General features: G+C 37.8%; 4 protein-coding genes across 7 annotated transcripts; 2 read left to right on the top strand and 2 right to left on the bottom strand.

Annotated features, from left to right (window-relative positions):
• Positions 1–25: 25 nt before the first annotated feature.
• Positions 26–1,978, bottom strand: LOC111450454 (WUSCHEL-related homeobox 11-like). Its single transcript, XM_023090610.1, has 3 exons — positions 1,431–1,978; positions 936–1,111; positions 26–137 (listed from the first exon to the last, which is right to left on the bottom strand). Exons 1-3 carry the CDS (start codon positions 1,927–1,929, stop codon positions 120–122), a joined length of 693 nt encoding a protein of 230 aa, XP_022946378.1. The 5' UTR covers positions 1,930–1,978; the 3' UTR covers positions 26–119.
• Positions 1,979–5,718: 3,740 nt separating this feature from the next.
• On the top strand, positions 5,719–13,243 carry LOC111441999 (villin-3-like). 2 transcript variants are annotated; one of them, XM_023079243.1, is made up of 24 exons: positions 5,719–6,262; positions 7,009–7,160; positions 7,309–7,408; positions 7,639–7,707; positions 7,781–8,017; positions 8,104–8,281; positions 8,404–8,536; positions 8,680–8,839; positions 8,914–9,064; positions 9,154–9,254; positions 9,342–9,500; positions 9,939–10,007; positions 10,084–10,152; positions 10,250–10,387; positions 10,515–10,643; positions 10,790–10,937; positions 11,051–11,061; positions 11,137–11,277; positions 11,360–11,485; positions 11,599–11,661; positions 11,830–11,934; positions 12,019–12,271; positions 12,358–12,596; positions 12,679–13,243. In XM_023079243.1, exons 2-24 carry the CDS (start codon positions 7,105–7,107, stop codon positions 12,790–12,792), a joined length of 2,949 nt encoding a protein of 982 aa, XP_022935011.1. In that variant the 5' UTR covers positions 5,719–6,262; positions 7,009–7,104; the 3' UTR covers positions 12,793–13,243. The 2 variants fall into 2 exon arrangements, with proteins under 2 accessions (XP_022935011.1, XP_022935019.1); XM_023079251.1 differs by having other exon boundaries at positions 5,720–6,262; positions 12,022–12,271.
• Positions 13,244–13,391: 148 nt separating this feature from the next.
• On the bottom strand, positions 13,392–16,882 carry LOC111442014 (ATP phosphoribosyltransferase 1, chloroplastic-like). 2 transcript variants are annotated; one of them, XM_023079261.1, is made up of 12 exons: positions 16,781–16,882; positions 16,416–16,703; positions 16,280–16,339; positions 16,057–16,170; positions 15,872–15,937; positions 15,691–15,798; positions 15,483–15,566; positions 14,604–14,705; positions 14,396–14,509; positions 14,241–14,321; positions 14,003–14,122; positions 13,392–13,843 (listed from the first exon to the last, which is right to left on the bottom strand). In XM_023079261.1, exons 2-12 carry the CDS (start codon positions 16,671–16,673, stop codon positions 13,748–13,750), a joined length of 1,203 nt encoding a protein of 400 aa, XP_022935029.1. In that variant the 5' UTR covers positions 16,674–16,703; positions 16,781–16,882; the 3' UTR covers positions 13,392–13,747. The 2 variants fall into 2 exon arrangements, with proteins under 2 accessions (XP_022935029.1, XP_022935037.1); XM_023079269.1 differs by having other exon boundaries at positions 16,416–16,532; positions 16,781–16,873.
• Positions 16,883–18,523: 1,641 nt separating this feature from the next.
• LOC111447213 (zinc finger CCCH domain-containing protein 30-like) lies at positions 18,524–22,632 on the top strand. 2 transcript variants are annotated; one of them, XM_023086260.1, is made up of 2 exons: positions 18,524–18,699; positions 19,818–22,632. In XM_023086260.1, exon 2 carries the CDS (start codon positions 19,917–19,919, stop codon positions 22,017–22,019), a length of 2,103 nt encoding a protein of 700 aa, XP_022942028.1. In that variant the 5' UTR covers positions 18,524–18,699; positions 19,818–19,916; the 3' UTR covers positions 22,020–22,632. The 2 variants fall into 2 exon arrangements, with proteins under 2 accessions (XP_022942028.1, XP_022942035.1); XM_023086267.1 differs by lacking the exon at positions 18,524–18,699 and having other exon boundaries at positions 20,053–20,144; positions 20,230–22,632.
• The last annotated feature ends 359 nt before the right edge of the window (positions 22,633–22,991 follow it).

Raw genomic sequence — 22,991 nt, 5'->3', positions numbered from 1 at the left:
GCTTAAAAAAAAAAAAAAAAAAAAAGACGAATCATTTGAAAATCTGAGAGCTGTTTTTAATTTTCTTGTTGGTAGGCGCTGTTGTTGCTGCTGCTGTTGCAGCTGGTTTCTTTCCTAACTCATGTCGGCCTTGAAACCTGCGCGACCACGATTCCACACAATTAATCTTAACCTTAATATCATCATCATCATCATCCTTTGTTTTTGTGTTTTGTGGTTTGTTCATCCATTGAATTTGGCATACAAATTAAAGAATAGCTACCATGATCATATGACATGTCATTTCAACCACATATCCAGTTCCTATTCCCTTTGAATTCCTCCCTTTTTTTTCTACTCTCACATGAACTCAATCGGACATAACTAAGATGATTATACACTTCACAAGGAAGTTGAAGTTCGATTTCTTGCCTTCAAGATTGTTGAGCTAAAAAAAATGATGGATTATGACACAATCTTTAGATTGAGTTAGATCTATGAAAGATTAGGATTAATCGTCTGTCCGTTTTATTTATAGAATGTTAATCTATTTCAATGGATTGAAAATTTGAAGTAGTATTATGTTGTCTATAGGAGAAGATTCCTAGTGAATTAATGCCGCTAATAAGAACATTTAGTCCTAAATTTAGGGCATCATTTGGGTTGATTGGCATAAAATTACATCAAATTATGGCGTGTTTTGTTCATCTTTTTAAGAGTAATCAAATGTTTATGTTCATCATCAAACTCTCTAGCACTAATCCAAAGGAACACACATCTTAATTAACTTACTAACCATTCCACCAAAACCCTCCTAAGCTAATTCCATGAGTTCATCCCAGAGATTAGTACTAATTTCAACTCAAATTGACTTAGATTATGTGTTTGTTTGAATTATAGAAGGAAGATAGAAAGTTTAAGAGGCTCAAAAACAGAGAAAGAGAGAGAATAATTACCAGAAAGTAGGTTTCACCATGCTGCAAACTGTGCAGTGATATTCCAAATTCATTGGTAAGAACTGGGAGTCCTGAGGAGTGAACCAACACTGTGTCATCCCCAAACATTGCCTTCATGTCCACCGCTCCTTTTGGCACTTCTGTCGGAACTCCATTTATGAATATTATAATATAACCTTCAAAATCAAACATTTTTACACAAAATTTAATGCTCAAACCCGTGAATCGATTCAAATAATTCAAAGCAAACGTTTTTTTATGCTATTAGTGTTCAAAAATTCCAGCTCAAGAAAGAACTGTCACATCATCATCATCAAAAGGAGAACAATTCATTGGAACTCTCTTCAAAAAGCTGAATCAAAAAAAGATGCTAAATTTACTATATTCCATCCATTTTGATTATTGGGTCTTCATCAAAAACCCTTTTTTTGGTGTTTTTTTTTTGATATTTTGGTGAAATAAAACGAGGGTTTGAACGAACATGCATACCCATACCTGATTGGAACTCTAAATTCGAGGTTGCTGAAGGGCAAAACGAGGGGGTTACAACCATCGGCTGATCAATTTCAGAGATACCCATGTGATCGGTCATCGAAAAACCGCCGCCTCCGGAGGAGGAGGAGCCTCCTTCTCCAAGGTAAGAAGAGGAAGGAGCAAAATTCATGACACTGCCACCGCTGCAACCACTGTCATAATGAATTGCACTGCCACCTTGGTGGCTTGCAGCTGCCTGCAGCTGGCGTTGGCGGCGGCGAGACCGAGAGCGGCGGTTTTGAAACCAGTAGAAAACATTGGCATCTCCGACAGAGCCAAATTTCTCAAGCAGCTTTCTAATTCTAACGGTCTCATCCTTGGGTGGATTAACCATTCCACTGTTGAAAATGGACTCCAAAATCAGAATCTGCTCCGGCTTCGGCGTCCACCGTGATCTCACCGGCTCCGCCCTGTCGGAGCTGAGATTTGGACTGTTTGGGTCATCGCCGTGATTTTCCATTACAAAACACAAAAAGAAATTTTTTTTTTTCTTTTTTTCTTTTTGTTGGGGTATAAAAATGTTGGGTTTGTTCTTCCAGTTGTGTGCTTAAAAACCTAGAGATGAGGAAATATATATGGATAGGGATAGGGATAGGAAGTGATATTTATGGAGGGAAGGTGAATATTGGTAAAATTAACAATTGCCCTTGCTGTTCAGCAAAACTATAATCTATGCACTTATACTTCCCAACAATATTCTTGATTTTAACAATTAATATTGGATTCCTTGTATCATAAAATTGTCTTTTCACACTCCAACACCTTTCTTTTTAATTAATTATATTTTCTTTTTACGAGTATATATCAATTACTTACTTATTTTCGTCTCGACTTTAAAAAGATGAATGGAGAGATTTCGTAATTATCTTCCTTTTTCTTCGGTTTAGTTACCCTCGACATCAACGACGAACAACCACAGGTGTGGAGACTCTAATTCGATCCTTAGACTCATGTGATTGTTGCTGATGGGCTCGTGGTCGATGATTTTATTCATGTTTGGTGCTCAATCCTCCTTTTCTAGAGAGCTCCGTGGTTGGTTTTGCGAAGGATTTTGAAACGGGGTTTATAGCTTGTAGAGTTCTTATATGCTGCATCATGTCATTAACCCGATATTTCGTACGTGGAACTCCATGCATCTGTATGTTTATAACATTCCTAAAATATTTTTTTCTTTATAAGATTCGACGACATGAAAAGTGATGCATGTTTAAGAACTCAAAGTTCACACGAAAGTGACGTGTGTAGAGTTAGGATTATAGATTATATAAGTCAGAAATACTATCTACTCAATCGGGTTTAAGCGGATAATAGTATATATATATATAGGATGGAGTTGATAAACCTCAGGGAACAGGAAAGCGAAAATTTAGCCAGTTTTGGAAAAGCCAAGGCATAAAACATAATCCCTTTGGTGGTTCATAAAGGCAGCAGTAGCTGGATTATTTGTCTACCCTAAGCTAGCCACCCTCTATAAGTTCAAGTGGGTAATATCATTAAGAATCAACAAACCTCTACCTAGCTTCTAAATCATTAACTTGTTTGAATCGAATCGATTTGTCGCTTCAATTCTTGGTAATACATTTAATCTTACATATATTGGTTACAAAAGTCAAAAGATCCGTTGGAAAGAAAAGTCGGATTATCGAAGTTTGAGCATGAACTTGTTCAACGAATATGTACATTGTTCATTATAGGTCCAAACGATTTGTATACTTCTCTTTGTCATTTCGTTATTGATACTCGTAGTGAGGACAAAGAGTATCCATGATAATTGTAAGGGACAACATTTCTTTAGTTTTTTTGCCAACTTTTGGATATCAATGATATATCTCGAGGGTAAAGTAAGATTGAATTGACCGTGCAAATCGAATAAATTATAAGACTAAACTTGTTATTTAACCATAATATTATTTTGACTAAACAATAGATTCACATACATAATTATTTAATTGTCAATTCATCTTTCGTATGTCATTTGCCATAACTCCGCCCGAATCCAATGTTTGGTTCCAACGCTTTTCCCATTAATTGTTACAATCGAGTAGACCGGATGATTTGCAGGAGGTTCCATGGACCTTTACCTTACCAATAACTTAATACTACGTAGGCTCGTCTCGAGTTCTTTCTCCCTCTCGTTTTTGCTACAGCACACAATACTCCAATTGTGGGACTTAGATCGCCACTCGTCCAAGTAGATAGCATATTCACACTTTTTTTTTTTTTTTTACCCTTTTCCCTGCAATCAAAAGTTCTTAAAATAATCAATTTTGAAGGTAAAAGTAGAGAACAATTGGTAGTTTGTTAAAGATTTCTTATAAAATTAAGAGAGATTTAGTTGTAGAAAGCAGAGAGATTTCATTCAGAACATTCATTATTGCTACCATAGGCTTAATCATTTTGTTTCTTGAATCATCTCTCTCTACATTTAAAACTTCTTTACATTTCTTAGCTCCACGTGCCCGCTTAAACGTTTCAATTTATTCAAGCACTCTTTTACTCACTTTGAATACTAACTCTAAGACCTAACATGAAAAGGAGAAGGAGAAAAACGAAAGAAAAAACAACCTATGATAATGGTATAGATGAAGTGTGAGATCCCACGTTGGTTGAAGAGGGAAACAAAGCCTTTCTTATAAATGTGTGAAAACTTTTCCTTAGCAAACACGTTTTAAAATTATTTGACTGATGATCATACGTAACGAATCACAATAGTCTCCTAATCTTGAATTGTTAGATGAAGTAAAAGAAGAAAGGGTAGAGAAGAAGTGAGGTAGCGTTTGGTGCATGTGAAAGCATGCATGGAAAGGCGAGACAGTGAGAGGAAGTAAGAAAGGGTGCAATAATTTAATAGCAATGACGTTAGAGAAGAGACATATGGGTATCAGAGGCAGTGTTTTGTGTATTAAAATTATAGCAACAAACAAAAACACACACACAACGCCTTAACTTTTTAATATTAAAAACCACGAAGTGGCTTAGAACTCGAACACACACACACACATACATACTTTTCTTCATTTATTTAATTGAAGGAGTAGAACAACCTGAACCGACTCTGTTCCTCACCCGCGGTTCTCTGCCATCTGTGTTTCATTGTTTGTTTTTTAGGCTGGAATGCCCCTCTTGTCCTCTTCCCTTTCCCTCCTTTTTCTTACGCCTCTCTAACTCGAAAGGTGAAACATATTATGACATTCGAGTAAAGAAGGAGTATATGAATAAATCAAGATCATACGAGCGACTTTAAAGAGAGGATGATGACTAAGAAAGACTTGAAAGAATTGAAAGTCACTACACATACGAACAAGGTGCACTTTCCTTTTATGTGGCTTGATCATAAAAATTTCACGGTCAAGTGTGTTTTGCCTGTGCAATTTTATGATGGGTGATCTCTTGAAAATTTTCGTAAGATGCATGTAAGTGAGGACAATACATGTTGGAATGACTCGTGCTGATTTGTAAGGATAGTTTGCCCTCATCGAAGCAAAAAGTAAGTAATGAGATTATGTGTCAGGAGATGCTGAGAAAACTCACTGCTAGTAGATATTGTCTGTTTTAGCTCGTTAAGTATCGTCGTCAGTCTCACGATTTCAAAACATGTCTACTAGAAGAGGTCTCCACACCCATATAAGAAATGCTTCGTTCCTCTTTCTAACCACGCGTCTATTAGGAGTGGATCATGAGGTCACACATCGGTTGAAGAAGGGAACGAAACATTTCTTATAAGAGTGTAGAAACCTCTCCTTAATAGACACGTTTTAAAATCGTGAGGCTCACGACGATACGTAATGAGCTAAAACGGACCATATGAAAAACTTTTTATATAGTAAGTTAGTGTAAGGATAGATGAACATGGAGATTTGATTTGATATGGTGTACAAATCATGTGGAGAGAAACAGACGATGTAAATCAATTTTGACCAACAATAGAGGTCTTCCTCGTCGTTGGGATACTAATTTTTTTTAAGTCGGAGAGATTATTTTAAGTTGAAGAGATTATTTAATGTGATTAATATAATATGGAGAGATTATTCAATAAAAATAACTTTTCAGTCCTTTTCAATCGAATTTACTATTAATATTATGAGCCTTATCTGTAAAGAGATTTGTCAACTGTCTCTCTAAACAGTTCTTTTAAGCATGACTTTGAAGTAAAATTGTAAGTCAACTTAACATAGTATAACACAAAACCCTGCATAACGAGTTCATACTTTGAATTAGCCTCAGATTCTTGCCATTTGAATGATGGGTTTTGTCAAAGCTTTGTCTTTTCAATCTTCATTCCCAACAACTTTCAAACCCAATTGTTCAAATTGATTTGAGGGATCGCTAAACTGGACAAATCATGAAAAAAGGTATCGAAGGAAAAAACAGAGCCCAATTTGGGCGGTGCCACCGCCAACAGATCCCTTCCCTTGAATAAACGAGCTTGTCAACCGGTCGGACCCAGCCCAACTTTGATATCTCTCTCACTCGCCTGAATACCAATCTCAAAAGGCTGAAAAGTTGTAGAGAGAAGAGAGAGAAAAGAAAAAACAGACACATACAGCAATAATTCCCACTTTTCTTTTTCCCAACTATCTTCTATATCTTTCTTTATTGCCAGCTCTGCGCCCTCGTCCTTCCACCATTCCACTTTCTTCTATTTCCTAATAATTTCTCTTCCCTCCACTCTTCATTTGCAGAGGGTGCGAGAGATCTCCGGGCAGGCAGCTGTTTTGCTGTTTTCGGATCACCTGAATCCATTCCATTGCGCTGCGTTTTTCGTTGATCTTGTCTTTGATCGTTAACCCCATGTGATTTTTCTTTTTGATCTGGGTGTTTTTTGGTTTTTTCGTTCTGGATTTGATTGTTTGTCCCTGTTCTTGTTGTACATATCTGGTCTAGATTCAATCGATGATTTGATCTGATTGGTTCGTGGGACTTCCCCATTTTGTTTCTTTTTTAATCAATGGTGATTTGGAAGTGTTTTGGACTTGGTGTATATCGTTTGGATGTGTTCTTACTGTGTGTTGTGTAGTTCAGCCACCATTTTGGGGAAAATCTGGTGATTTGGCGAATTGTTACTGCGAGATGATGGCTTAACATTATCGCTCTTCTTAGATCACTCTTTAATTACAATGTTCAAGGATATTGGATATGATCTTTGGTAATTGGTATGGAGGATCTTGAGCAATACTGGATTATAAAATTGTAATTTCTTATTTTATTCATTCATTAATCAACATTACAAGATTGTTTGGTTGTAAGGTTTGTGATGTTTGTAATGATGGAATTGTTCATCCTTTGGACTAATAGAGAGATTTGTGTTCTGTATTGTTCTTCCTCATCTGAGCTCTGGATTCCAGCAGCTGGCTTAATCTTAAAGATCATTATGATATAACATTTTGATTAACGAGCGTTCAACTAGACTGCATCGTTTATATCGACCGCTTCGAAATTTAAATTCTGTTCATGTATCTCTCATGTTCTTGTTCCTATTCTGGGGTTTCCACTGATTTATCACTCTGTTTGACACGCTTCGTTTTCGCTCTTCTTGCAGTGAGTTCTCGTGGCATATCCGACGTCAGATACAATAATTTAAGAACTGTTAGTTTCTCTAGCAGCTAAGGAGACAGTAGTAGAGAAATATTTTCCAATGTCTACCTCTGCCAAAGCCTTGGATCCTGCATTTCAGGCAGTTGGACAGAGAGTGTATCCTTAGAAAAGTTAGAAAATTTCTGTAATTCATTTGAGATCAGAGCTTTAGTTGCTTGTATGTGATGAAATTCTTGATTGATTCATCTATATATATATAGATTATGTCTCAAAACTTTAAGATGTTCAACTTAATTTCTCTTAGTGGGACAGAAATCTGGCGGATTGAAAACTTTCAGCCTGTTCCGTTGCAAAAGTCCGACTATGGGAAATTTTATATGGGGGATAGTTACATAATATTGCAGGTATTTCTTTTTTAGTTTTTCTCGTCTTTAATGCGGGCGTGTCGTAATAATTCTATCAGCAAAAAGACAACTTGAATGTTCCGAACAGGACATATAATGCTTGTCTGATGTTTGGAGACATGAGCTGAGGATCGACATTCGTTTTGTTTTTGAGCTCAGATGTTTGTTTAATTTGTTTAGGAGAGGAACTTTCAGAATGTTGTTTTACAAGCTCTTTACTTTTTATGCAGACAACACAAGGCAAAGGTGGTTCTTACCTCTATGATATACACTTTTGGATTGGAAGAGATACTAGTCAGGTATTCTTTCTCTGCCTATTTTCCTCATTGAGAACTGAAAGTGAAACATACTTCTGTTTTGGTTTTACATTAGGATGAAGCAGGAACTGCAGCTATTAAAACTGTGGAGCTCGATGCGTCACTTGGAGGACGAGCAGTGCAACACAGGGAAATCCAAGGGCATGAATCAGAAAAGTTTTTGTCGTACTTCAAACCTTGTATCATACCATTGGAGGGAGGCGTTGCATCTGGATTTAAGAAACCCGAGGAAGAAAAATTTGAAACACAGTTGTATATCTGTAGAGGAAAGCGAGTTGTCCGAATGAAACAGGCAACTTTTCTTTTCAGTGTATTCAACAGTGTTTCTTCCAGAGACACGGAGTTACTGACGCTTATTTTTGCATTTGGTTTATCCAGGTTCCTTTCGCTCGTTCATCGTTGAATCACGATGATGTGTTCATCTTAGACACAGAGAGCAAGATATTTCAGTTCAATGGTGCAAATTCCAATATCCAGGAGAGGGCAAAAGCTTTGGAAGTGGTTCAATTCTTGAAGGACAGAAATCATGAGGGGAAGTGCGATGTTGCTATTGTTGGTAAGAGCAGAAGATACACTAATTGTTCTGACCCTCCCCCTGTTTATAGTCAACCCCTTGGTGTTTTCAATTATGTTTTCACATTGCAATGCGCTGAGTCGACGTCCTTTTGAATGTACTAGATGATGGGAAGTTGGATACTGAGTCCGACTCGGGCGAATTTTGGGTCCTATTTGGTGGCTTTGCACCCATTGGAAAGAAAGTTGCTAGTGAAGACGATATCATTCCAGAACCCGCTCTTGCTAAGCTTCACAGGTATGTGTTGGCATTCCTTGATTACTATTAGATGATACTTGCTGTTAGAAGATTTTTGCTCTTCCTGTTTGGTTTAATATTTATAAGAATCTTTCTTATACACGGAGGCACGCATTTCTGACTTCTCTCAACGGTTTCTGTAGCATCGATGGTGGAGAAGTAAAAGTTGTCGATGGCGAGCTATCAAAATCCTTACTGGAAAATAACAAGTGCTATCTGTTGGACTGTGGTGCTGAAGTATTCGTTTGGGTTGGAAGAGTGACGCAAGTAGAAGAGCGAAAAGCAGCGATTCAAGTAGCCGAGGTACGCCACTGTGCCGAAATTTCAAGTAGTTAAAGTTGTGTACGGGATGTATCATCACAATACTTTATTTTCAGGAATTTATTGCCAGCCAGTGTAGGCCAAAGTCAACGCGTGTAACACGGGTTATTCAAGGTTATGAAACACATTCTTTTAAGTCCAACTTCGGGTCGTGGCCAGTTGGATCGGTGACTACAGGTGCTGAGGAAGGACGGGGAAAAGTAGCTGGTAGTTACCTCATCTAATTGGATCAAATGAGTTTGGTTTTCCTTTTGCTTTACAAGTATTGTTTAATATGGTACTTGTTTTACAAACAGCTCTATTGAAGCAACAAGGTCTTGGTCTGAAGGGATTAACAAAAAGTGCACCTGTGAATGAAGAAGTTCCACCATTGCTGGAGGGAGGTGGAAAAATGGAGGTTTGAATGATACTCGGTTTTGGTTGCTTGAAATGGCTAGATTAGTTTGATTGTTCAACTGGGTTCTTGATGGTTTTCGTTCTCCAGGTATGGCGAATCAATGGCAGTGCCAAAACTCCATTGCTCGTGGAGGATATCGGTAAATTTTATGGCGGAGACTGCTACATCATTCTTTACACCTACCACTCTGGTGAGAGGAAAGAAGATTATTTCTTGTGTTCTTGGTTTGGAAAGGATAGCATTGAGGTCAGTTATCATTTTGAAAAACATTTAACTATTGTAACGTACGTGGTGCGTGACTTCTAATATGGTGGTGTACTTGCCAAATACGCACACGCGCACACACACGCACAAACATAACCAGAGCTGTATCTGCTATGTTCTTAATTTCCTGTTGATCTTGTTTCCTATAGAGAAATAAGTGCTTGTAACCATATGGCAAGTGTGGGGATGTTTCGTCATTAACCTCAGATTTCAATGTCTTTGTCACAATCGAATCCCACCGCTAACAGATATTGTCCTCTTGAGAGGAAGCCTGGAAGAGAAAGTCCAAAGAGGACAATATCTGCTAGCAGTGGGCTTGGGTCGTTATAGTCGTAACATATTTGTGTGCATTTGTACTTACAAATAAGTGTTCGTTAATCTATAGCTATCAAACCATTCTCTATATATTTAAAACCTCAGGAAGATCAGAAGATGGCTATGCGGTTAACTAATACAATGTCCAACTCGCTGAAAGGGAGACCTGTTCAGGTAGCAAAAGCATACAATATAGATATCAAAATAGTCTCTACCTTTGAGAGTTTCCTTATCATGTATTTTCTTGCAGGGTCGCATATTCCAAGGCAAAGAGCCACCTCAATTCATTGCCCTCTTTCAACCTATGGTGGTTCTCAAGGTGGGTAGTCTTCTAAAAACCTTATTTCTTAACTTCATCTCTTTCATAATTCGAATCACCTCGTAGTTTTACAAGTTTCTGATGAATTCTGGTGTAGGGTGGCTTGAGCTCTGGTTACAAGAAGCTCATAGCAGATAAAGCTCTGACAGATGAAACCTACACGGTCGATTCTGTTGCTCTTATTCGGATATCGCAAACATCCGTTCACAACAATAAAGCAGTGCAAGTTGATGGTGTATGTTTCTGGCGTTTTTTTTTTTTTTTTCTGTTACGTGCGATTTATACCTTTTTGAACGTCTTAATCTGCCTTCTTGAGGTTTTGGAATATATGTGTGCATAAACCATATGCATTTGTAAATCAGGTTGCGACCTCTTTGAACACGACCGAGTGTTTTGTCCTGCAATCTGGCTCTTCTGTTTTTTCATGGCATGGAAACCAAAGTACATTCGATCAGCAACAGTTAGCTGCAAAAGTTGCAGAGTTTCTAAAGGTAAGGTCTCATATATATATATATTGATGGATACGAGTTTCCTGTGCATGTAGCACGCCGAAACTTTGAGATCTCAGAACCTGAGCTAACTTGAGCTAAATTGAGCTAAATTGTTCAAACGTTTATTTATTTTCTTCCTGATACAGCCAGGAGTTACTTTGAAACATGCCAAGGAAGGAACAGAGAGTTCAACCTTCTGGTTTGCACTTGGAGGGAAACAAAGTTACAACAGTAAAAAAGCATCTCAGGAAATCATCAGGGACCCTCACTTGTACGCGATTTCGACCAGTAGAGGTGACATATGTTCTCTTCTAAGTTACGTAAAATTATCTCGTTCGGTATTCAACTGTTACCGTTGCTGACTGTTTGTTTTGACTGCTTCAATTTTGGTGCATTTGCCCTTACAGGAAAGTTCCAGGTGAATATTTGAATTCCTTGTTAATGTAGAAGTTAACCATATGCAGTGTTATGATCTTATATTCACCATGTGCAGGTAGAGGAAATTTACAACTTCTCTCAAGATGATCTGTTGACGGAGGACGTCTTGATACTTGATACTCAAGCCGAAGTGTTTATTTGGATCGGTCAATCTGTCGACCCCAAAGAAAAGCAAAATGCTTGGGAAATTGGTCAGGTACGAGTCGCGGGACTATATTGTGTTACACTTCTCTAAATAATTTGCTTTCTTTCTTATTACTTCCATTTGTTTCCTCCAGAAATATGTGGAGATGGCTGCATCTCTAGAGGGATTGCCTCCTAACGTGCCGTTATATAAAGTCTCTGAAGGAAACGAGCCATGCTTCTTCACGACATACTTTTCGTGGGATAATACTAAGGCTCTTGTATGTGCTCAAACTATGTTCACTCGGCTTTTGCTTAATCCTATATATAATATATGTTATGCTGTTGATAAGTACGTTTTTCAGATATGATCATTTTCGTTTGGTTCTTGCAGGTTCAAGGGAACTCGTTCCAAAAGAAGGTGACTTTACTCTTTGGCCTTGGACATATCGTGGAGGTAAATCAACTTCCTCTAACTTTTACTTAAAAGAAGTTCCTGTTCTTGATAACGAGCTTATGACGAATATAAGGCCTTACGAGATATGTCGATTCTGGTGCAAAATGTTGTGACTAGATGTTCATCAGATAGCAAGGTGACTGAAATTTGATACTCTTGTTGAAATAGGAAAAGTCCAACGGAAACCAAGGAGGAGGACCGACGCAGAGAGCTTCGGCTTTAGCTGCTTTATCGTCTGCGTTTAAACCATCTGCAGATAAATCCACCCATTTGGTAAATGTCACACCACACTTGTTACGTACTACCTAAGTTTTTTGGTGTTGTCAATGTTGATAAACTATATATTTGTTTCCTTAGCAGAGTCCGGACAAGTCCAATGGATCCAGCCCTGGAAGTGGTCCTAGACAAAGAGCTGAAGCTCTAGCTGCCTTGACCTCGGCTTTTAAGTCGTCTCCTGAAAAGACGACTTCTGCTTCGAGAGTATCGGGCAGGGGGAAGGGCTCACAAAGGGCAGCAGCAGTAGCTGCTCTTTCGTCCGTTCTTACTGCTGAAAAGAAAAGTGCCAATGATTCATCTAATGGCAGTCCCCCTCCAGAGAGTAACATCCCAGGCAAGAACTCTTTTACCATTCTTTTCACTTAGATTAGTAAAGTTGAATATGGAAGGACTAAATATGGTGGCATTAAACAATGACAGCTGAAGAAAAACATGATGATGTTATACAACAAATAGAGAGTCCTGAAGAAGTCTTGGAACTTAAGGAACCAGGGGAAACCACGCCTGCATCGGGAAACAATCCCGACGATGCAGATGTAAATCAAGAAAGCCTGCAGGAGGAGAATGGCAGTGACAAAAGTTTGTCTGTTTTCGGTTACGATCGACTGAAGGCCAAATCTGATAATCCGGTAACTGGAATCGACCTCAAAAAGAGAGAGGTACGCTTTGTATTGTTTTCTTACTGAGTTAATATGTATGTTTTCGTTTGGTTGTGCCAACAGTTTGGGCATGTTGTCTTAGGCCTATCTGTCTGATGAAGAGTTCCAAACTATATTTGGAACAACAAAGGAGGCATTCTACAAGTTGCCAAAATGGAAGCAAGACATGCACAAGAAGAAAGCCGATTTGTTCTAGCGAATGAATCGAGGTCATATCTACATTTCCCCATCTATTTTGTTTTCGACTTTCACGTAAAAGAAATTATGGTTGTACTCGTGCTCTTGGTCGGGCCCGAAAATCTGTTGGCATTTTGATATATGCCATTGATGAACATATCAATAGTTATTGCCATTCAATTGTGCTGCTGCCTGAAGAGTGATTTTTTTTTTTTTTCCTTTTTCATTCTATATGTATCTCTTTGGTCATTGTTGCTGCTATGTAATGTTCAGAGGTTGTAGTTTACAAAACCAGGCAGCCAATTCTTTCATTTGGTCCTCTAGAAGTTTATCTGTGAGTGTCGTCGCCCTACCATCTTCGTTTGCATTTGCTAGTAGGCTGAGGGTTGTATATTCAACGTAAACGATTATGTTGTATGCGTTCTATTTTTTTACAAGGAATGACATATTTTTGTTGTTTGATATGTATATATATCGGTCTCGATCCAATTAGGCCATTGAAACTAGCAATATACTAATATTCCTTTAATTCAGATATTTAGAACTCGAAACTCGAAAGAGCTCTGACTTGTTTAAAATATATATAGACACATTTTCATGTGTTTGTGAGATATCAAATTCAAGCAAGAGGATGAATATTGAAAATACCATTTCAAATAACCAAATCTTCCTCCCTCCCATCCTTGAGAGAGAAAAAAAAAACAGGTAATACGAATAATAGAATCAAGAAACAAAACAGAACAATACATTTGAGACGGCCAAGGATGAATGCGCAAAACGTTTACGAGAATACGAATGACACAAAAGCTGCTTAGAGAATCTGGTTCAGGATTCACACATAAATAACTCAAGTTTGATGGATATGTCGGAGGAAGATGAAGTGGAAGTACTCTTGCTAAGGTCACTAGAAACAGGATAGGATACCTTTTATAAACTCGCTCTCATCTCATGCATTACATGTCTGGTAGTAATGACTACAGCCCAAGTTCTTTGAGAAGATTATTCCATCTGGGAGTTTCTTCGTCAAAAATGTATGTCAGAGGAGATACTAGAACCCCACTTCCTCCAATCTGCACCAAATGGTTCCACGTGAGAAACTATTAAATAGTGTCGTGTGTGTGTGGCAAGCCAGTTGATAATGGGATTGAAGGACAGAAGAGATGAAGTTAAGAACATTGTTTTTGTAAGTTGGGGATAATAATTGTAAAAGACAAGAGCTAATGGCTTACTGCTCTCAGCTGCTGAACCGACTTGTAGAGGAAGTTTTTGGGGACACATATGACAATGGCGTAGTAATCAGCTACTACCTTCCCATCACGTTTGCAGAAAACTGGACTCACAGTAGGGCCCTGTATTTACCAAAATGTAAATAAGAAAACATGATACGCAAAAATGTACGTTCACTTTCTAAAGAATTATTCTTTTTCCCCCTTTTCTATTGTGGTGTTATGAAAGAATTGCTTCCACCTGCAATCCAGACAATGATGGTTGACTTAAAACGCGCTCTGCGACTTCTTGTGCACTACTTCCTCTTATATTTGCAGTCACCTGCCAGATAGAGCATGATAATATCAAGCTCAGAAGGAAAAGGAATATTGATCACAAACCAGACAACAACTCACCGTGAACTGACCAACAGCCCTTAGATGTGCCTCCAGTCTTTCAAGAATTTCATGGGTTGTGTCTAAAGCACCTTTTCTTTGAAGCAAGGACTTTCGGCTGGCAAGAAGAACAGCCTAAAAAACATTTATCTTTGCAGTAAGAAAGCATCTGATATAAAGAAATTCAGTTTTACAAGACTAAAGGACATAATCCAATAAAGAAGTTCACCTGGCTTTCCAATACTACACCACCTTCAATTTCTTTCAAATTGTTTTCTTTCAGAGTAATCCCGCTACTAACAAGGTCCAAAATAGCATCAGCTATCCCCATCTGCATTTCAAAGGGGGAAAACATGGTTCTATAAGTATAGTGAAGTACAACTAAGCAGTGAAGGTTGTCCAGATTGCTATGTCTCCTTCAATCATGGATCCGACAAGTTATATCAGGGAATCAACATTATCTATCTTAGTATCGTACATCTTAATTCTTACATTAGCAGCAAGAAGTTTTGACCTAATTAATCTTTCCTAGCTGCAAACAAGGGGATAAAGCATAGTAAATGGGACAACGCATTTTCATTCCTGCTTGAAATGCTTTTCAGAGGTTACATTTTAGTATTAATTATGTTTCCAAATAACTGAAAGTTTGCCCAACATAGATCCTATTTCACAAGACAAACTTGCATAAGAAAAATGTCAGTTACTTGAGACACGCATGATACATGTTCTTGGAACAACTAAAACAATTACTATCTTTGATAGCTTGTTTTAAAGCATTTTTCTTGTAGTGGTTTTCACTCCGATATGTATGTATGTGGCTTACAATAGTAACATGCTTCAAGTAAACGGTTATAATGACGACAATGTTCACATAAATTGTTATAGTGATGACATGCTAAAGTAAATGGTTATAGTGATGACATGGTTACTTTATCCAAAAAGGAACTACTACAAAAACTTAACTAAATGCTACAGGGAAATTTCAGGGTTTGGTCACTCGCAATAGCATCAGTCAATGCATTGAATCTGACATTAGCAGAATACAAGCAGCGTGAAAACCAGCAACCAACTCAAGACAAAAGCTCTACATTTCATCAAGAACTATTACCGCAGGGGCAGCTTCTAATGCTCCATCAGCCGTTGAAAAACTGACGTGTTCCAACCCATTTTCTTTAAGAAATTTGGGGCCAAGCTATGAAAAAGAACATCAATGAAATTATCCAATTAGTAATTCATTCAAACCCCAATTGAAACAATCTTTTACTTTCAAGAAAAAGAAGCAATGATGTGATGAATAATGAAGAAAAACACCATACATAAGTAAAGCCAGTAGCAACTCGAAGTGGCTTCTCCTCGGTCCATTGGGGCATCTGAGCTAGATCCCGGATTGAATTTATATTCTCGAAAATGCCGTATTTGGGTATCTAGTTTGAAAGGATGGCAGTGTCATGACATAAAAAATTCATCGTGGATGATATCAAGGGAAAAAAAACTTACAGCAAGCGACAATCGGCAATCACCATATTCAAGGGCCTCATGAACAACGATAAGATCTTCACTACCCTATGGAAGAAAATAACAATCAGAAGCAATATGCCTAGCAAAATTTACTCCAAGTAATGAAAAAAGAACCAATTCAAAAGTTGGGGAAAGGGGAATTGATTATATACTGAGACCCATACTTGTCCATACTCGCTTGCTGTATCAAGACCCACGATGCCGAGGTCCAGATCTCCAGATAACAATTTCCGAACAATGTCTTTAGGCCTTTGAAACCAGACTTCCAAGGCCGATAACTTTTAGAGAACAGAATGAATGTGTAAATAAGATGAATACACAAGAACATATGCAGAATTCTTCACGTAGATTGATTGCTAAAATCGAAGGTCATTCGTTAGCAAGTACCTGCGGAATATTTGCAACATACTGACGAGGATTGACTTGTTTTACAGACAATTGACAGTCCTGGAGAGAAAAAAGAGTGTCAAGCAAGTGGAAAAATCCCAAAAAGAAAAAAAAAAAAAGGTGAAGAAGAATGTACCTTGAGAAGGTCTAGGGTATCGGTTGCCATGCGACCTTTACTAGGCAACCCAAATCGAATCTCAGTTCTATCGGAGATCCTCCCGTGTGTGGTTCCAGTAAGAGTCTCGACCTGAGACTGTACGGCAGTGCAAATAAGCGTCGGCGGCTTCGAACAGAGGCGAGAATACGAAGAAGATGAATAAGAAGGCGAGGAAATGGCAATGAAAGGAATGGAGGAGGTCGGACATTGCTGAAAACTCGCTGTGAACGTCCACATCTTTCGCAATTCCGATTCAAGATGGATTAACTTTCAGATAAAACCCTAGGATTTCAGATGCGGTTGAAATTAAGGATGAGATTAGAGTGGATGAATACAGGAATCACCTCCGTTTGCCGCCGCCGCCGCCGCCCAATCTCACAGCATAGATGAAGTTCTCAGTGTCGACCAAATATGCATTTTTTTATATCTAAAATATTTATATATATATATATATATATATATTTTTTTTTTAATTAATTAATTATTAATTGGCAAGCATATTAATTTAATAAAAAAAATTGCGAGGTGGCTTCTCCTTCTTCCTCTTCTTCTTTCCTTTCCGGCCAAGCTGGTTGTGGCCGCCCTCATCCCCGGTCACTTTCAGACGGAGATGCTTCTATCTACCCTTCCGTTGAAGAACGAAGCTTTGGATAGCTTTCCGTAGTGACCGGCGAGAAGGGCGAAAAGCAGCTGGCCAGGACGACGGCGGACGGCGTTGGTAACCTTTACCAAAGAAGACGATGAGGAAGAAGGATGACGGCGGCCAGCGTCGGCGACCGTCGCCGAAGAAGACGAAGAAGAAGTGGGAGAAGATGCTGCACCACCATAAAAAATAATAATATTAATAAAACCAATATATTTATATACAAATTTACCAGTGATTGACGAGAATAATGCATCATCTATCAGACTAAAAATTACGGACAGTATTGTCAATGTGACAAACTTAACTGAAGCTAGATGGATTTGTAGCATAAATAAAAAATTCATTAAACGCTAGATCGATACTCTATGTTAATATATGATCTCTCACTATTTTTATGATCATGAGTGTCATATCAAACATATTTTAGAATATACCAAACGACACATGCATGAGTCATGTTGCAAGATAAATGTGTTGAGCGTCTTTACGTGGGAGTAAAATTTTAATAACAATATCATATGGCATGGATATGTCGACATTTTGCCCCTACTCATAAAGACAACATTGTCAAAGGCTGTAGTATAAATTCGAATATTGGGATAGGGAATTTTATATGTGTAAATAAAATGTAACGTAAAATATTTTAAAATTAAACGAAATTGATTTAATTTTTTAATTAAAAATTAGTATTATTAAAAAAAAAAAAAGAATGGTTATTTTCTCCTACTTTATGAGGAGAATCGGTTCAATATGAACCATCCAATAAAAATTATGGAGAAACAAATTTCTATATATAAAGGTTGAAAAAGTATCGAAATAAATCGAATTTAATCCTCTTTTTTTTTTCTTTCAAGAATTGACATAAAGTTTTATCCCCCTCAATTTTGATATATCGAACTAAATTGAGTATATATTAAAAAAAAAATTATATATTAAATTTTCTATAAATTGAATGTGAAAAAGAAAAAGAAAAATAAAAATAAAAGATTTGTCCCTGCCACGTCGTCAGATACTCTGGATAATTTTAGTGTGAGCGTGCGGCACTGGATTCTAGCCTCAGTCTACTTGAACTTTCATGTCGAGTGAATTTAGGATGAATTTGCCTGAAATTTGACACTATATCGAGTGTCTTTTTCCGTCTGTGCAGTCTCACAATTATATCATGATCCAACCAATCTAATCAGCAGCCCACGTGAAGGAAGTGACGAAAATACGCTTACTCTTACGTGGCAAGATAATATTGGGTGAAAGAAAATTGTTCGGATAGAGTGAGGACCATAGGAATATAACCCATTGCGCTTTGGGCTTTGTTTTTTTTTCCCTCCAAATTCCCTTTTGCTGATATTGGATAGGCGGTTTTCTCAAACGAGTAAAATAATAATTAAAATAATAATGAATAAAGTTTCATTTTTTTTAGGGTATTTTAAATTATAATTTATTTTATTTCTCATGAGAAAGCAAAAACATTGGGGGTCGAGGAAGGACAAGCTCTCTTCTTCTTCGCTCTCTCTACTCGCAGTTTCTCACTCTCTCCAGTTAAATGCTCTATTTGAAGCTCTGGATTGATCTCACTCACTCGTTCAATCTTCACTGACTTCCTTTTTCCCCCAATTTTCGGTACGATTTCGCTTCTCTTCGATCCTTACTTATTCTTTTTACTTTTTCTCTTGCTCTGATTTGTGATGTTCTTGTAATCTAACGAAATGGAAAACCTAGAGATGTTTTGATTCACCTTCAAATGGTTTTAGTCGCTATTTGTTGGTTTATGCCATTTTCTTGTGATTTTGGGATTTTGGGTTAGGTTTGATTTTGTGGAGTAATGCTTGATGATCGATCCGTGCTTTTGTTCTTTCAAATTTTATTGTATTTTTTGGTTTGAGCTTGGTATTTCATCCACGTTATTTTGGTTTCGCCGTCGAGTTTCTGTTTGGTTTGTATTTTTGTTTTGGATCGCATGAAATTGGAGGAGCTTGGGAAATTTATGGTATTATTGTGTTGTTGTAAATATTAATAAGGAGTTATATACATATATATATATATATATATATATGTATGTATGTATGTATGTATGTATATAGATATATGTATTTGAATTATTGTTGACTATTGTTTTTCTGTTATGATTTCGGGGTTCTCCACCTAAAATATTGCATTTTTGTTGAACAAAATCCAGAAAATGTCTACTTGTTGGTTTGGGGACGTATGGATCGGATTAAATCATCACGTTGAAACTAAACTAGTTTATTGCTTTTTTATTTTTTATTTACAGAAATTAAATTCAGGATGATCTTCATGAAAGATAATTGTGATTTAGAAATTTTTTGTTATTTTTATTTTCATTGTTTTTAGTTTAGGGTGAAGAATAAGAGAAGATGGTTGGGATGATTATGTAAGCATTAACCGTCCTGTTCGTAATCTCCCTTTTAATCACACAAAAAAAAAAAAAAAAAGAAAAGATAAAAGAAGATTTAACTTATGTGCAGATTGTTTTTCCATTTTATTTCAATTGAATTTACCTGTGGGAACGTATTCTAGGAATTTGTCTGTATTTTAGTGCTCACAGAATCTGCTGAATCTGAGTAAAGTTCTTATCTTCTTTCTCATTTCGTTCCCATTTGCCACATATATTATATGCGAATAACTATTTATATTGTCTTCTTTCTGTTTATTTTTGTTTACTAAAATCCTATCCTGTATTTTTTTTTTTCCTTCTTGGCATGGTTTCTTGAGTTCAGCTGGCATTCTCCTGATGAAGGAAGCATGTTCTGTGGTTTAGAGCTGAAGTCCATATCGTCTTCAAGAAATTTCTTCTGTTCTTTTGACTGTGTAAGTCCATGGGCTCAGTCATGAATAACTTGACTGTCGAAACAGATGATGCCTTTTCCAGTTTGCTCGAGCTTGCTGCAAATGATGACATTGATGCCTTTAAGAGATCGATTGAGCGCGACCCTTCTGGTATTGATGAGATTGGTTTGTGGTATGGTCGATTGAGAGGCTCAAAACAGATGACTAATGAGCAGAGAACACCTTTAATGGTTGCTGCTACTTATGGAAGCATTGAGGTTCTGAAGCTTATTCTTTCTCTTTCTTGTGCTGATGTAAACCGCGCCGTTGGTCTTGACCGAAGCACTGCCCTTCATTGTGCAGCCTCAGGTGGGGCTGCAAATGCTGTAGAGATTGTGAAGCTGCTCTTAGCTGCTGGTGCTGATTCTAGTATGGTTGATGGGAATGGACATCGACCAGTTGATGTGATTGTTGCCCCCCCAAGGCATGCAGAGTTTAAATCAATCCTTACAGAGCTTCTTAGAACATATGGTTTGTCTGGTGAAGGACATCTTGATGTTTTAAAAGGTGCAAGGAATTTGCTTTCTCCTCGCCCTTCATCTCCTCCGAATGCCCCCTCATCTGCATCAGAGTTGGTTTCTTCTCCAACAAAGTCAAAACTAAATGATTTTCCTATGTTTTCTCCATCTGAAAAGAAAGAATACCCTGTTGATATTTCTCTTCCGGACATCAAGAACAGTATCTACTCAACTGATGAATTTCGAATGTATTCGTTCAAGGTTCGACCCTGCTCACGGGCTTACTCTCATGATTGGACTGAGTGCCCCTTTGTCCACCCTGGAGAGAATGCCAGGAGGAGGGATCCAAGAAAGTTTCATTATAGCTGTGTACCCTGTCCCGATTTTCGGAAGGGTGCTTGCAGATGGGGAGATATGTGTGAATATGCTCACGGGGTGTTCGAGTGCTGGCTGCACCCAGCACAATATCGGACCCGACTTTGCAAAGATGGCACAAATTGCTCAAGGAGAGTCTGCTTCTTTGCACACAGGACTGAGGAACTGCGACCGCTGTATGTTTCGACTGGCTCTGCAACTTCTGGGGCTTCTGCTATGGAATATAATACAGTCATGAACCTTCTACCTGGTTCTCCATCTTCAGTCCCTATGATGTCTCCATCACCGTTCACTCCTCCTATGTCTCCCTCTGCAAATGGCATGTCTCACTCATCCATGGCGTGGTCTCAACCGAATGTACCTGTCTTGCATCTTCCAGGAAGCAATATTCAATCCAGCCGCCTAAGATCTTCTTTGAGTGCAAGAGACATCCCCGCGGAGGACTTCGATTATCTGAGCGATTTTGATATGCAACAACAGCAGCTCGTTAATGACTTGAACTGTCTTTCTCAGCCACCATTAAGTTCAAACTCATTGAGCCGTTCTGGTCGGCTGAAGACTCTGACTCCTTCGAATCTTGACGATCTCTTCTCTGCTGAGAGTTTATCTCCCAGATACTCCGATCAAGCTTTGGCTTCAGCTGTTTTCTCCCCTACACACAAATCAGCTGTTATCAATCAATTTCAGCAGCAACAAAATATTTTGTCACCAATCAACACAAATTTCTCTCCTAAAAATGTTGATCACCCTCTATTGCAGGCTTCCTTTGGGGTTCCATCATCTGGGAGGATGTCTCCACGAAATCTGGAACCGATCTCTCCCATGGGCTCTCGCTTGTCCATGTTAGCTCATAGAGAGAAACAGCCACCGTTTGGCAGCCTCAGCTCGCGTGAACTAGGTGCTAATTCTGCTTCTGTTGTTGGTTCCCCTACAAGTTCTTGGTCTAAATGGGGACCTTCTAATAGAAGACCTGATTGGGCAGTCAATGCAGATCAAATGGGTAAACTTAAGCAATCATCGTCGTTTGAGCTTGGGAACAATGGAGAAGAACCAGATTTATCATGGGTTCAATCGCTTGTAAAAGAATCTCCAACTGAGATAAAAGAAAAGCAGGCTCATCCCAACTCAGGTGGCAATAATTTTGTATCTGAAGGTGAGAGTTCTAACATGAACTCCCAAATGGAGTCAGTTGACCATGCTGCATTGGGAGCATGGCTCGAGCAAATGCAGCTCGATCATCTCGTCGCACAACAAAACTGAAGTCGTGTCGGTGGAGGTAGTTAACAACAGTTATATTTTGGTATATAACATGCCTTTTTCTTTTTTTTTTCGATTTTTGTTGTTGGGCATGGGAAGAAAAATGCATCTTCACGAGGCGAAAGGGGGGAGTTAATCACCCTCACGCGAAGGCGACCATTTTTATGACAACCTCTTAGTTAATGTCGACAATTTAGAACCCAGGTAGGTTTTATTCTTTGTTTTTAAAACTTAGATCCCATTAGGTTGGCATTAAAAAGAAAAAAAATGTCTCAAAATTCCCAGTTGTGAGTAGCATCATCATGTTTAATTGTAATGAACATCATATCACATTCACATCTTAATTCATCACCTCATTCATTAACTTAACCAATCTATTTCCACTGTTTATCTACTGTTGGATTGATTGAACACTTGTGTGGAGAAGGAACTTGATTCTGAGTAGTGAAGATAAGATAATGGATTCTTTATCTTTTGTAGATTATCTGAATGGAACGAATAGATTATGGGAGTTTTGTGTAATGGTCACATCATAATCAGTTGATGTTGATTTGTTTGAAGGATCAGTTTCTTAATGTATTATTTAAATAATGTATGGAGATAATATTCATGTGCTATCTTTGTGTAATCTTTTGGAAATAGATGCTTTCATATTTCACGTAAATTATGTTCGTTATATAAAACTTCTAAAAAAGAGTGAAAATTAAGAGACTTATAAAGCGGGTCGTGTAGTATCTTATTGACATTATACTCCACATTTTAGTCACAATCATAATTATAGTTTTATCCAACATCGACCGTAATTAAGAGATATGTGATAGTCTCTGGCATTCTTTTTGGGATAATTTTTCTCTCTATTTACAAAATTTTTCTTTAAATAAAAGTTTAATTTTAAATTCTTGAGATGGTATTGATTGGTTTCTAGACTTTAAAAAGTGTTTAATAATGATGTAAACCGAGTATTTACTATCTAAC

Source organism: Cucurbita moschata, unplaced genomic scaffold (genome assembly GCF_002738365.1).
Source record: "Cucurbita moschata cultivar Rifu unplaced genomic scaffold, Cmos_1.0 Cmo_Scf00001, whole genome shotgun sequence".
Lineage (NCBI taxonomy): Eukaryota > Viridiplantae > Streptophyta > Magnoliopsida > Cucurbitales > Cucurbitaceae > Cucurbita > Cucurbita moschata.
This window is presented reverse-complemented; position numbering and strand designations above follow the sequence as displayed.

Bases quoted from the DNA above. Each gene is read 5' to 3' on its own strand.
- LOC111450454 (XM_023090610.1), bottom strand. From the start codon at position 1,929: ATGGAAAATCACGGCGATGACCCAAACAGTCCAAATCTCAGCTCCGAC. The intron at 1,112-1,430 runs GTATGGGTATGC...TTGATTTTGAAG, and splicing joins GAATTTAGAGTTCCAATCAG to GTTATATTATAATATTCATA.
- LOC111441999 (XM_023079243.1), top strand. From the start codon at position 7,105: ATGTCTACCTCTGCCAAAGCCTTGGATCCTGCATTTCAGGCAGTTGGA. The intron at 7,708-7,780 runs GTATTCTTTCTC...GTTTTACATTAG, and splicing joins TTGGAAGAGATACTAGTCAG to GATGAAGCAGGAACTGCAGC. The intron at 9,255-9,341 runs GTTTGAATGATA...TTCGTTCTCCAG, and splicing joins AGGGAGGTGGAAAAATGGAG to GTATGGCGAATCAATGGCAG.
- LOC111442014 (XM_023079261.1), bottom strand. From the start codon at position 16,673: ATGTGGACGTTCACAGCGAGTTTTCAGCAATGTCCGACCTCCTCCATT. The intron at 15,938-16,056 runs GTATGGGTCTCA...TTTCTTCCATAG, and splicing joins CAGCAAGCGAGTATGGACAA to GGTAGTGAAGATCTTATCGT. The intron at 14,123-14,240 runs GTGGAAGCAATT...TGGTAAATACAG, and splicing joins CATCATTGTCTGGATTGCAG to GGCCCTACTGTGAGTCCAGT.
- LOC111447213 (XM_023086260.1), top strand. From the start codon at position 19,917: ATGGGCTCAGTCATGAATAACTTGACTGTCGAAACAGATGATGCCTTT.